This window comes from Mytilus galloprovincialis, chromosome 3, assembly GCF_965363235.1.
Source record: "Mytilus galloprovincialis chromosome 3, xbMytGall1.hap1.1, whole genome shotgun sequence".
Taxonomy (NCBI): domain Eukaryota; kingdom Metazoa; phylum Mollusca; class Bivalvia; order Mytilida; family Mytilidae; genus Mytilus; species Mytilus galloprovincialis.
The window spans coordinates 96,455,759-96,469,188 of NC_134840.1; the positions used below are offsets into that span (position 1 = coordinate 96,455,759).

General features: G+C 33.2%; 1 protein-coding gene across 1 annotated transcript in view; it reads left to right on the top strand.

Moving 5' to 3' along the window:
• Window positions 1–10,502: 10,502 nt before the first annotated feature.
• LOC143069474 (uncharacterized) overlaps window positions 10,503–13,430 on the top strand; it is a 31,243-nt gene continuing 28,315 nt past the window's right edge. The window contains exon 1 of the mRNA XM_076244124.1: window positions 10,503–10,565. Within this exon, the coding sequence (XP_076100239.1) occupies window positions 10,548–10,565 (18 nt within the window). The 5' untranslated portion in view covers window positions 10,503–10,547. The remainder of the gene's footprint in view (window positions 10,566–13,430) is intronic.

Below are 13,430 nucleotides of genomic sequence, written 5' to 3' on the forward strand. Positions count from 1 at the left end.
ATGAGTTATTGTTAACAAGTGATACCAAAAATTGATGTACCTGGCAAATGTTTGGTTGAAAATTCAAGATTAAAAAAAAATCAACTCTAAGCAATATATCGAACGACGTAAAAAAGAGGGACGAAAGATACCAGAGGGACAGTCATACTCATAGATCGAAAATAAACTGACAACGCCATGGCTAAAAATGAAAAAAGACAAACAATAGTACAACATAGAAAACTAAATAATAAGCAACACAACCCCCACCAAAAACTGGAGTTACCGAACTTGCCAACTTTTAATTTTTTAAAAGATTCATTGTCTATTACGAATTCCGAAGATATTTGAAATAGAAAGATAGAACTTAAATATATATGTGACTAGTACTGTAACCTATAGAAATATACCCCCTGACAAACCACAACAACACGCAAATAAGTTATGTACAGAAAATTGTATCGGAAAAGTCTGTATCTGTAAACACTTGTTTCACACAAAAAAAGAAATGTGAACAAAAGATAAAAAAAAAATTATAGAATTATGAAGGCTGCTTGTTCTGTGTTGATAACAAATAAATCATGATTGACTGAATCAACCAAACAAGTAATTATGTACTAGTTAGAGGGTTGTGAAATCAAAATTACATTTTGTCATCTAAGGAAGGGGTGTGGGATATTGAGTTGTTGATTTTTTTTTTTAAATATTTTGATCTTATTGAAATTTGAACAAGCGTTTATAGACTAATATTTGAAACTGAATCATTATAATTGTTTGTACTTTCATAATGAAGCTTACTTCTGAAGAATTGTACGAACTGATGTGCACAGAAATAGTTGGTTCAGAAAAGTTGTTGAACATAGAAGACTTTTTTTCAAGATGAATGAAGTATTTAATTCTCCTCCATTTTCTGAAATTCACACACAGGTGTGCAGTGGCAGTAAAGCAGAAGGACTTTTTATGAATGGCAGCGACCTAGATGTTGTGCGGACTATGTTTAAATTTATGGCGTATCAATTAGGTACGAGCGTAGTAAACATCGATAAGAAGAAAGCAGTTTTATTTATGGATCATGAGATGTCATCACCAGGATATACAAGACTGTGGATACAGGACAAAAACCACCCACAATGGAGAGATCGATGGATAAAAATTGCCAATGACGGACTTTTATTCTCAAGTAGCCAGTTTAGAGATTGGATAAAAGGCGAACAAAGGTCCGTAATACTGGAGCGATATAATTCGTGTATGTGTACGATGGGTGTCCACGACCTGACCGGACCATGTATTTCAAGTAATCGACTTGATCAAGCTTTTAGCATAGTTTGCCAAGCCTGGCCTGAATCTGCAATGCCTTGGTTTTCCCGAAAAAGACTGTACAATTGTTACACAGACCAAATGATAACCAGACAATTAGAGAGAGCAATACTACTTGTTCCAGTAGGGAACAACACAGATTCAGTCGACGTGCATCCTGGTGAATGGGGAATATCTTTTACCATGACAGAGAAAGATCTGATACATTCGTGGAACCATGTACGAATGATTTGCTATGCTTGTTTAAAAATGATATTAAAAGAGTTTATTAGGTCAATATTAAACGATGACATCATGACATCATATTTAGTTAAAACTGCAATATTATGGATATCAGAAGAAATTGATCCTATCGCATGGTCCCCAAAAAATCTGTATAAGTGTTTTCTGCAATGTATCAAACGACTCTCGTATTACATCAAATTCCGTTTTTTTTCAAAACTATTTTATACCACATTGCAATATGATTAGGTACACTGCTACTGAACAGTCACTTGCTTATTTGTCAAACTTGCTGGATGATATCAGCACCAATGGACTTGAGTATTTACTACAATGTACATCAATATCAGGTTTCCTGAACCTTAAACTAGACACTCGTATTCCTATTGGGTTGACATCGTTTGATTTTGCATTGCTGCCTCTGCTCTCATCCTAATTATCTGAGCCACAATATATGAATCGTGAAATCACGGACAAATGTATTAAAGCAATAATGTATTCGACTTCAACAAAAGAGAAAAATCTATACCTATTGTTTTTAGTTCGAAGTATATACGAGAGGGCCCGGTCAACACTTTACACCTCCTATGTAGTAAATAACAAACTTAGCTACCTAAAACAGAGGCGGCGTCAATTTGAAGCCATATGGACAACCAATGCCGACGCAGTTACAGGGTGGATTTGCCTTGCTTTGGTATTTTATTTCAATAGGCAATATAGAAAAGCATTGACTGTTTTGGAATTTTTGCTTTTAAAGTGTACCAGAAATAAAATAATGATTTGGTGGAGAACACATCTCAAGATGGCGGATTTAAGACAACATATTCAGACGAATATGGTGTTCAGGGGCAATTTCTTTCGCAAATTGAGACATTGCACAATGCTGTCTTTTATCCAGATTAAATCGCCAGAAAAAGAGGTCACTAAATAGCTTGACAACAGAATAAGCTGGCTTTTCACTGTTCCATCGCAACAGTACATAACATGTCGACCAGAAACTCTAGTACATTTTTAAGGGTTTTGTGTTATGTCGGTACAACGAAAATCCGGTTGCTGTAAGGCAGTGTTACATTTAAAAGATGCTGTAGAAAATAATCGAACAGTCACGGATCCGTATTTCCGATACATTTCTTATAAGTATCTAAGAGGAGCATATGAATTGGCTAATGACATTCCAAGCGCTATGAGATGCCACGAAATGGTCGGGAAGCTTAAAAAGTTTACTGCCAATCACCCAATTCATTGCCTGTTATGAACATTTCATAAGTTCATTTTGTTCGCAAGATGATATATTCCATTTAATAAACTTAAATTAGATACATGAATCATTTATACTAATATTACGATAAATAAATTTGATATATTCCTTTTTGTGCGTCTTATTTATAGATTACCTTAGATGAATTTGGCAAAACCTGTAACTTGTATGGTAGTCTACAGACATTGTCTTATGTAGAAAATAGTGGATTGAACCTGGTTTTATATCTAGCTAAACCTGTAACTTGTATGGTAGTCTACGAAACGCGCGTCTGGCGTACTAGATTATAATCCTGGTACCTTTGATAACTATTAACACCACTGGGTCGATGCCACTGCTGGTGGACGTTTCGTCCCCGAGGGTATCACCAGCCCAGTAGTCAACACTTCGGTGTTGACATGAGCTCTCAATAATGACGACTTCAGTATGTATATTAAAGAAATTTATCCTGTTGAACTTACTTTAAATAAAGCTAATACTAACAATGACCACTGCCCTTTCCTCGATCTTGATATCTATATCACTAACGGTAAGCTGAATACTAAAATTTATGATAAAAGAGATGATTTTTCATTTCTTATCGTTAATCATCCATTTTTAGATGGTGACGTTCCCTTGTCACCATCTTACGGTGTTTATATATCTCAACTTGTACGATTCGCTCGTGTATGTAACAATGTTTTAGATTTTAACGAGAGAAATTTATGTATTACTGAAAAATTATTACACCAGGGTTTTCGATATCACAAACTAGTCAAAACATTTACTAAATTTTATCATCGGTATAAGGACATCATTCGTAAATATAGCTCAACATTCAGACTTCTTATACGTTCAGGTATTTCACATCCAATTTTTTATGGAAATATTCTTTATAAAGCACAAAAGTGTCAGTATTCACCTCAAAAACTAACAAAACCTTTGAATAGACTTATTAAGAAGGGATATAGTTACGATACTGTTGTCAGGTCATTAAAGATTGCATATTTTGGCGTTAATATTGATTCACTTATAGGGTCTTTGCATCGGAACTAAACACATTTATTCAAAAACCAGTTGTTGGCATGACACAGGTTATGTTCTTCTCATATATGTTATGATGGTATGATACTAAACCCCTAACGGGAAGGATTGTGCCTGATGTTCATATGATGAAATCATAATCTTTCAGTCAGTTTAATTGAAGTCTGGAGCTGGCATGTCAGTTAACTGCTAGTAGTCTGTTGTTATTTATGTATTATTGTCATTTTGTTTATTTTCTTTGGTTACATCTTCTGACATCAGACTCGGACTTCTCTTGAACTGAATTTTAATGTGCGTATTGTTATGCGTTTACTTTTCTACATTGGCTAGAGGTATAGGGGGAGGGTTGAGATCTCACAAACATGTTTAACCCCGCCGCATTTTTGCGCCTGTCCCAAGTCAGGAGCCTCTGGCCTTTGTTAGTCTTGTATCATTTTAATTTTAGTTTCTTGTGTACAATTTGGAAATTAGTATGGCGTTCATTATCACTGAACTAGTATATATTTGTTTAGGGGCCAGCTGAAGGACGCCTCCGGGTGCGGGAATTTTTCGCTACATTGAAGACCTGTTGGTGACCTTCTGCTGTTGTTTTTTTCTATGGTCGGGTTGTTGTCTCTTTGGCACATTCCCCATTTCCATTCTCAATTTTATGAATATCAATAATGGGGTCATTTTTATAAATTTCCTGTTTACAAAACTTTGAATTTTTTGAAAAACTAAGGATTTTCTTATCCCAGTCATAGATTACCTTAGATGTATTTGGCACAACTTTTTGGAATTTTGGATCCTTAATGCTCTTCAAATTTGTACTTGTTTGGCTTTATAAATATTTTGATATGAGCGTCACTAATGAGTCTTATGTAGACGAAACGCGCGTCTGGCGTCCTAAATTATAATCCTGGTAACTTTGATAACTATTTACACCACTGGGTCGATGCCACTGCTGGTGGACGTTTCGTCCCCGAGGGTATCACCAGCCCAGTAGTCAACACTTCGGTGTTGACATGAATATCAATAATGCGGTCATTTTTATAAATTTCCTGTTTACAAAACTTTGAATTTTTCGAAAAACTAAGGATCTTCTTATCCCAGGCATGGATTACCTTAGATGTATTTGGCACAACTTTTTGGAATTTTGGATCCTAAATGCTCTTCAACTTTGTACTTGTTTGGCTTTATAAATATTTTGATATGAGCGTCACTGATGAGTCTTATGTAGATGAAACGTGCGTCTGGCGTACTAAATTATAATCCTGGTACCTTTGATAACTATTTGATCTTTTGATTTTGCCATTTGTTTGAGGACTTTTGTTGAGAATTTTCCTCGGAGTTGAGTATTTTTGTTATTTTACGAATATGAGTAGAGACTTTTGATGTCATTGTTTATGTTGAACTACACTGGGATCTCTTCGACGGATAAGATTTCCAAACGGAGGTGAACACGGCACATTTAAGCTAGAGTCGCTTTTCCTCAACATTACCATATAATCGGTATAACACTGCCGGATTTGCAAGTGATAGTGAAATGCTGTGGTATGCAAATGAATGAACTATAAAGAGTTGTGCGAGGTAATGGAAATATCGTTTGTGGGTTTAATTTCAGTGGGTTTTTTTATGTGTTATTTTTGTATTCTTCTGTCTTCATTTGCATGTACTCCATTATATGAGTCATCGGATAATTTCTACAATCTTTAAAGAGGGGGGGGGGCAAGGGGTTTAACTGTTATGATGTTATGGGGCAATTTAATTCTTTGTTATCTGTTATTCTGAAAATATATATTTGCTGTTAGCTGTTATTGTCTTATTCTTTGTTAGCTGTTATTGGGCTTTTAGGTTTTTTGTTATCTGTTATTGTGATAATGTATTTGCTGTTAACTGTTATTGAAAATTGGAATGTTAGCATTTCTTTGACAGTCAATATTCGGTATAAATTGAAGATCATTGGACATTGGGGTCTACCACTACTAATATGTTTGTCCCGTATTCAGAGAAGGATTCCATTAACATATACCCATCACAGAAGTGAGGTCCAGAACAATTCAAGTATATCTTATGATTATCCTTTGTAATAAATTCCATTTTTTTATGAATGTGTATTGAGAATTATCTTAATTTTTTGTAATAGAATAATGTTCCTTGTTTCCCCTACGAACATATTAAATTAAAACAATTCTTAATATTACATAAAGGAAAACATATAGCCAGGAACATCTGACAAGGATCTCAATTAAGGACTAGGTCCTAACAACCACTTAACCTTTTATATAATATGGTACATAGACTCAGCTCTGTGATTCTTTTCAAAGCAGAACCAAATGCATTGTACAATGAAAGTTCCAACCATGTACTTTGGTCCGAAGCTGCACATAACTCATTACAAACAAAGATTTATTTCGTTTCAACCCATTGTTTCCCTACTATAAACTATGTATTCTAGTTACTAGTACACGTGGTACAATCAAAAACCTGATAAAAAATTGTTCAAATAAGGCCTTTGAAAATAGTGGAAGAAATTGCTTTTGGAGTGTCAAAATTCGTTCGAAGTACTTGATATATTGCATGCTTATAATTGATGCTTTTGATTTTTCTACCCTATATACAACATAATAATAACATTAACGGTACCAATTTTTCGGCACCAGATGCGCATTTCGACAATACATGTCTCTTCAGTGATGCTCATGGCCAAAATATGTAAAATCCAAAGCTTATATAAAAGATAAAGAGCTATAATCCAAAAGTTCCAAAAAGTATAGGCAAAGCCGTGAAAGGAATCAGAGCTTTGCATGAGGGAGACACAACTTTGCCTCATTTGTCTTATTAAGAAAAATTCACACACCTCATTAGATGGTCATTTAGAAAAAGTCAGAATATTCAAACTCTTTTAGGTCATTTTTTTTTTATTAGCAACAAAGGGAGCTTCAGTCAATATATATAAACAATACACCAACGTTTCATGAGAACTGCTGAAAGCATTTTTGAGTTATTTTTTGAAAACAAGAAAATACCACCTTTTTCTAATGAATAAAATCCCTTAACTCAATAACATAAAATCTAAAATTAATAAAAATCGAAAGGGAGTTTACAACAATAGATATACACATTTCAGCAAAGTTTCATGAAAACTTGTGTTAATGTCTGAAAACTGGAAAATCCCCCCTTTTTAATTAATAAAACCCGTTAACTCGGAAACGTAAAATCTAAAATTTATAAAAATTGAAAGTGACCTCATGTTAATAGATATAAACAATTCACCAAAATTCATTGCTTTGTGAAAGCATTTTTGAGATATTATCAGAAAACTGAAATAAAAACACCAATTTTATTGAATAAAAACCCATTACCCAGAAACTTAAAATCTGAAATTTATAAAAAAAAAAAAAAAAGGGGGAGCTCACGTCAATAGATATAAACAATTTCCCAAAGTTTAATGCAAATGGCTAAAGAGTTTTTGAGTTAATGTCCGACATGTTGACAACAGACGGACAACAGTATACCATAATACGTTCCGTTAACGAGCGTATAAAAAATATTATATTATATTCAGTAGTAATTTAAACACATTCTAGATACATAAATTAATACTAAAAACATAGTCATAGAAAATGGAATGCATTACAAAGGATTATATCCTTAATAAGAAATACTGATTTGTCAAAGACCATATTATTTTAATATTTCATTTACTGTTATCTGTTTTTGTCCATTTTAATTCCTTGTTATCTGTTATGAGCCAAATCAACTTGCTGTTTTGCTGTTATTGGGACCCCCTTGCCCCCTCTTTAAAATGTTTTATGATTCAATTCGTTGATGTAAAATAATTTGATAAATTACATTTTATTGTATAAAAACAAGAAGAAGGAGACTAGTATTATTGTCATTCAAACAACTCTTCACATGTCCAGAGATCAAATGACGTATGAATAAACAACCATAGGTCATCGTACGGCATTCAACAATTAACAATTATTATATTCATTAATGCGAGATATAAATGATAAAAATGTAACACAATTCAACTTGAACTAGAAAACTAACGACCTAATTAATGTACCAAACAATAAACGAAAACATATATATCAATTGGTATACAGCAACAAATGACAACGACTGAATTAGTATGCTCCTGACTTCATACTGACACATAAAATGTCCGGGTATTAGACATATTTTCTGGGGCAAATCCTCGTTTTTTACCAGGACAAAGGTGTAACAAATAACAACTTGCGTCATCCAGAGACATATAATTATTATAATATTATATGTCTCTGCGTCATCGTGCTTTTTGTTTGGTTCTAAACTTCATTTCATTTTTTTATTGTTTTTATTCTCATGTTATTCATGGTAATCTTCTGTTTGTTCGTATGGCATTAAGAACGATAATATATAGGATTGATGGTCTGATGTCTTTACGTTAGTTTTATATATTTAAATGGTTAAAGATCATGAATCGAGTCTAAAGTTCAAACTCGTAGTTCTCAGTCAAGATTCTGAAAGACAAAATAAGACTTTGTATGAGCATATAACACGATCAGTATATTTACAAGTGGTTATACACATACCTTGACATATTACATTGGTGGCAAAGGAAACATACTATATACGCTATATAACGGTTTTGCACTTGTCATTTTTGATGTTCGTGTGAGCAAGGCCTTCGTGTTTAAGACCGTACTTTGACCTATAATGGTTTACTTTCACAAATTATGACTTGGGTGTATATGGAGAGTTGTCTCAATGGCACTCATAACACAATTTCTTATACTAGTATATATGCTAGCAGGAAAACACATTTAAAATTGACACAACAATACATTTCAAAATTCTTTTTAAAAGCAAAGGAATTCTATACTGAGCAGAACAGAACAAACTGATTTCTGATGTAATGTACGGGAATCATTGAAACTTACTTACATATGAATAGATAGTGACACTTACATCTATATAATTCTCTTACAGGTGACACGAAAAATTGTGCTTTTTCAAGACTGACTACCTATAAATTTAAATTCTTGGTTTTCCTAATCAAAAGACCACAAGGCCATTACAAGATTTGACACGATATTTCACCCTTAAAAAAAACGCTTTTAGCGGCCAGTTTGATTCGGTTTTGTCAAATAAGCAAAGAAACATCGCTAATGAATTGTTCAATTGCAAGTAAATAATTCGACCTCATCAAATGCGTATTCATGTGAACTTCAATTAAAACGCTTAGTTAGAGACTGGTTACGTTTGAACTAGGCGTGTTCAGCTATCAAAAGGAAACGAATATCAGCATTAAAAGTGAAAGAAAGGTAATCCATGTGATTGATTGATTCGATCTACAAAACATCATTCTTATACGGTTAAAAACGATTATCAACATATTGTTTTAACCTTTAATATGAAATCAAACAGACCTAGAAGAATTCTAATTACACGAAATATCGAGTGTATACATGACTCGTAAATTATTTATTTTAGCTAGACTTCTTTTATTTGAATATACCTATTTGTATGTTATAACTTGAAGTCGAATATGAGAATTTGAGTCAAATCGGTCATCATGAATTTCACAGCTAGTGACTTTGCCCCTTCAATTCGACACAGTAAACATACACAAAAGTCAAAATTTATAAATATAACATATAAGTCATCTTCGTAATGAAGAGAGATAACTCTGATTATTATAATTAACATTTTTCTCAAGTCTTTCAGCAAAACTCTGCATTAAAAATTCACACAATAAAGATAAACAAGTCATTACAAATACTGAGGTTAATAAAACAAGGATATATAATGTACTTTGCAAAGCTTTGGTTGAATCGGATACATGTATATATAATATATTGTGTGAGGCTCTGAAATGGCTGTGGTTTACTGCCAGACATCTTATCATTGAGATGATTATATTAATATTTCATGATATATATTTATATCATAGATGTAATACCCATGGCATCATACCCGTAGCCAGGGGGTCGGGGTACGAATGAACTCCCCTTTTAAAACAAATAAGCACTGTTGGAGTTGAGGTTCTGTTCGAATTGTGACTGTTAAAGTTGAGTTCGTGAGTCCAAATAACCCGGTCCCCTTTGGAAATTCCTGGCTACGGGCCTGTCCATGTTTAAATCAACATTATAGTGTCAATTATCTTTGTAAAAAATACTTTCTTTTCATGGACCCTTTAATTGGAATAAAAATATCTTTTCCTATCTGATCTAAATTCTTAGAAAACATTAAATTGTATTATGTCTCTGGTTAACGGCTTTTCTTTTCTATATTTTATTTATATCAAATATTCTCTTTTCATCAACATTGGATTCCATGAAACTAACACATCTTCTTGGACATCATTCACGGCGACAAGTATTATATAAATCTGGTCCTAAAAATCGGGACCAGAGAAATATTTATAATACGTAGGGCATAATGGACTTATATATTAGTCCTACTAGGTGTCACGTCGCATGACTGGTCATTGACTTTACCAAATACGAAAATAATTTTGACAGTGTAGGTATATTTTGAAAATTAAGTTTTTTATTCTTTAATTTATTGTTTGAATCATTTTTCTTGTTGTAAAAAATTCAGATAAAATGTATAATGATAATTATTTCATGGAGGTATAAAGCTACTTAAAGCTATTCCCATCTATTTATTTTTAATTTAATATCCATCAAACAAATACAAATATACCATAAACGACCATTTTGTTTTAATATTACTAAACCACACATTTCCGTCTGAAGCAGACAGGAAACGGAGTATGGCATCTCCAGTCTCGGTAATATGCATTTAAGCGTAGTAAATAGACACCCAGAACCCAATCTGCATAGCAAATATATGCAACAGAATAGTCGACGTTGGTTGGTATCAACCGAAACTTAATATAAACATTAAATATTCGGTCATTGGCCAGATCTCGATCACTATCTTCCCTTTCAAAGGGCCTTTGCTTGGGTTTCGTCTTTTGAAGATATATATATTAACGAACAGATGGTAATTCACAAACATTCAGATATATAATCCACTTCATAATAGAAGCTTATTGAAGAATATCCTTCTTGGGGATACCAGTTACTGTTTATTAGCTGAACATGCTGAAAAAGGGGGAGGGCAAAACGTAACAAAATCAATTATTGGATTGTTTACATGTATCCTCATCTCTATGACCCATTTCGATTTCCCTTTTATGTGATAGTAACATATGATGGACCCAGGTCAAACAATGTGAATGACATCATTGAACTATCTTTACTTATTGTGCACAGGCACTTGTTTCTATCCATACGAAGGTCGACTATCCATATAAATAGAAGAAGGTGGCTAACGAATTTTTTTTTAGGTCACGACAGTCTCCGCTTGGGACGCTTTTTCTACCCTTCAACTTAATGCTAAAAATCCCTACCTTATATGAATCGATTCAGTGAATATTTTCCTTTTACACTAAACTAATTTCATAATCCCCACAGTGTTCCTCTTCACGGTAATCTACTCTCAATTCACTAAACCGTTCTGTGGTGCAACCAGAATAATTTATTTAAAAAAAAGGCTCAAAACTTGTCCCTATTCATTTGCTATTCAGCAAATTGATTTTGACAATATAAACATGATAAATGTCAAAATTCATGGAATTGTTTATATTTTAAAGGAGCACTAGCAAATATATCCAAATTATAAAAAGTCTAAAATGAACAATTTAGAGGGCATGGGCTCAATAATGTGTAACTCTTGTGTAATTTAGTATAGATGCCAACTATCTCTGTATCTGGTTGACCTCCCAAGACTGCTGACAGTCATATAAAGTGATATAAACATAAATATAGATATAAATTGAACTTTTAGAGGACTCTCGTGCAATTGGATTTTATTCTAGGTCTGTTTAATCTGACATTATAGATTAAAAATATATGTTTTAACATTTTAGCCTGTATCAGAATTATTTTTTTTTTGTGGATCAAATCAATACATTTTTTGTACATTTGTTTTACTTTGAATGTTGATATTATTCTCTTCCTTTAAATAACTGAACACACACAATGCAATCGTTATTCATCTCTAGTTAAGGGATTAAATTGAAATTCACATGAAAACAGATTCAATGAGGTCAAATAGGCTCATTAGGCAGAAAAAGAAACAGTGCTTTCCCAAAACTTCAATCTGTAAAAGTTCCCTTTTGTTTCTATTCTTTTCTAAGGCATCAAACCTATCCACAAGGACTCATTTAGCTACTAACACTGAAAAATAAACTGCCCAGTACTTTTGAAAGTTTCAGCAATCGAGAATGCACAAACTTTGATTATGAGATTTAAGGTACATGTACATGTAATCACTAAATACATGTTCAACACTAACTATTATTATGGGATATATATTTAAAAAAAAAACATATATATTGGTAATTGAGGGTGAAATATTTGCTTTTCTTGATATTTATACCCAACAAATGTGAGCCAAATTTTATACTCCTTAGAATTTCCTGGAAATCTTCCTGGCTTCAAGGCCATATAGAAGACTTTTTTGGATTACCGTATACAATATACCAAAAAAATGTATATTTCATTTTCTTCCCTTACAATTCAGTTTATAGAAAATATTGAAAAGACATAAAGCCGCATTACAATTTTTTGTTTGTTACAATGCAATGGTGAGTGTACAAAAAAATGTATATTGGGAGTTTTTAGAATATTGACAGATTCTTCATGTTTTTCTGACAGATGTACAAAAAAAATATGGGATTTTTTTTTAACTGTACATTTACCATTTTACATGTACTCTTGTCAAAAATCCATAAAAACTGAAATTTTTGAAACAGCAACAGTTTATTTTATTATTTCTTATTGTGATATACAAACAACTACTGATTTAAGGATATCCTCTCATGACTAGTATTTACAGATTTTTTTATTAGCTTACCTGGCCCAAAGGGCCAAGTGAGCTTTTCTCATCACTTGGCGTCCGGCGTCCGTCGTCGTCGTCCTGCGTTAACTTTTACAAAAATCTTCTCCTCTGAAACTACTGGGCCAAATTTAACCAAACTTGGCCACAATCATCATTGGGGTATCTAGTTTAAAAAATGTGTCCGGTGACCCGGCCAACCAACCAAGATGGCCGCCATGGCTAAAAATAGAACATAGGGGTAAAATGCAGTTTTTGGCTTATAACTCAAAAACCAAAGCATTTAGAGCAAATCTGACATGGGGTAATATTGTTCAACAGGTCAAGATCTATCTGCCCTGAAATTTTCAGTTGAATCGGACATTTCGTTGTTGGGTTGCTGCCCCTGAAATGGTAATTTTAAGGAAATTTTGCTGTTTTTGGTTATTATCTTGAATATTATTATAGATAGAGATAAACTGTAAACAGCAATAATGTTCAGCAAAGTAAGATCTACAAATAAGTCAACATGACCGAAATGGTCAGTTGACCCCAGGTTAGGAGTTATGGCCCTTTATAGTCAATTTTTAACCATTTTCCGTAAATCTTACTAATCTTTTAGAAAAATCTTCTCCTCTTAAAAACTACTGGGTCAAATTTAACCAAACTTGGCCATAATCATCATTGGGGTATCTAGTTTAAAAAATATGTCCGGTGCCCCGCCCAACCAACCAAGATGGCCGCCATGGCTAAAAATAGAACATAGGGGTAA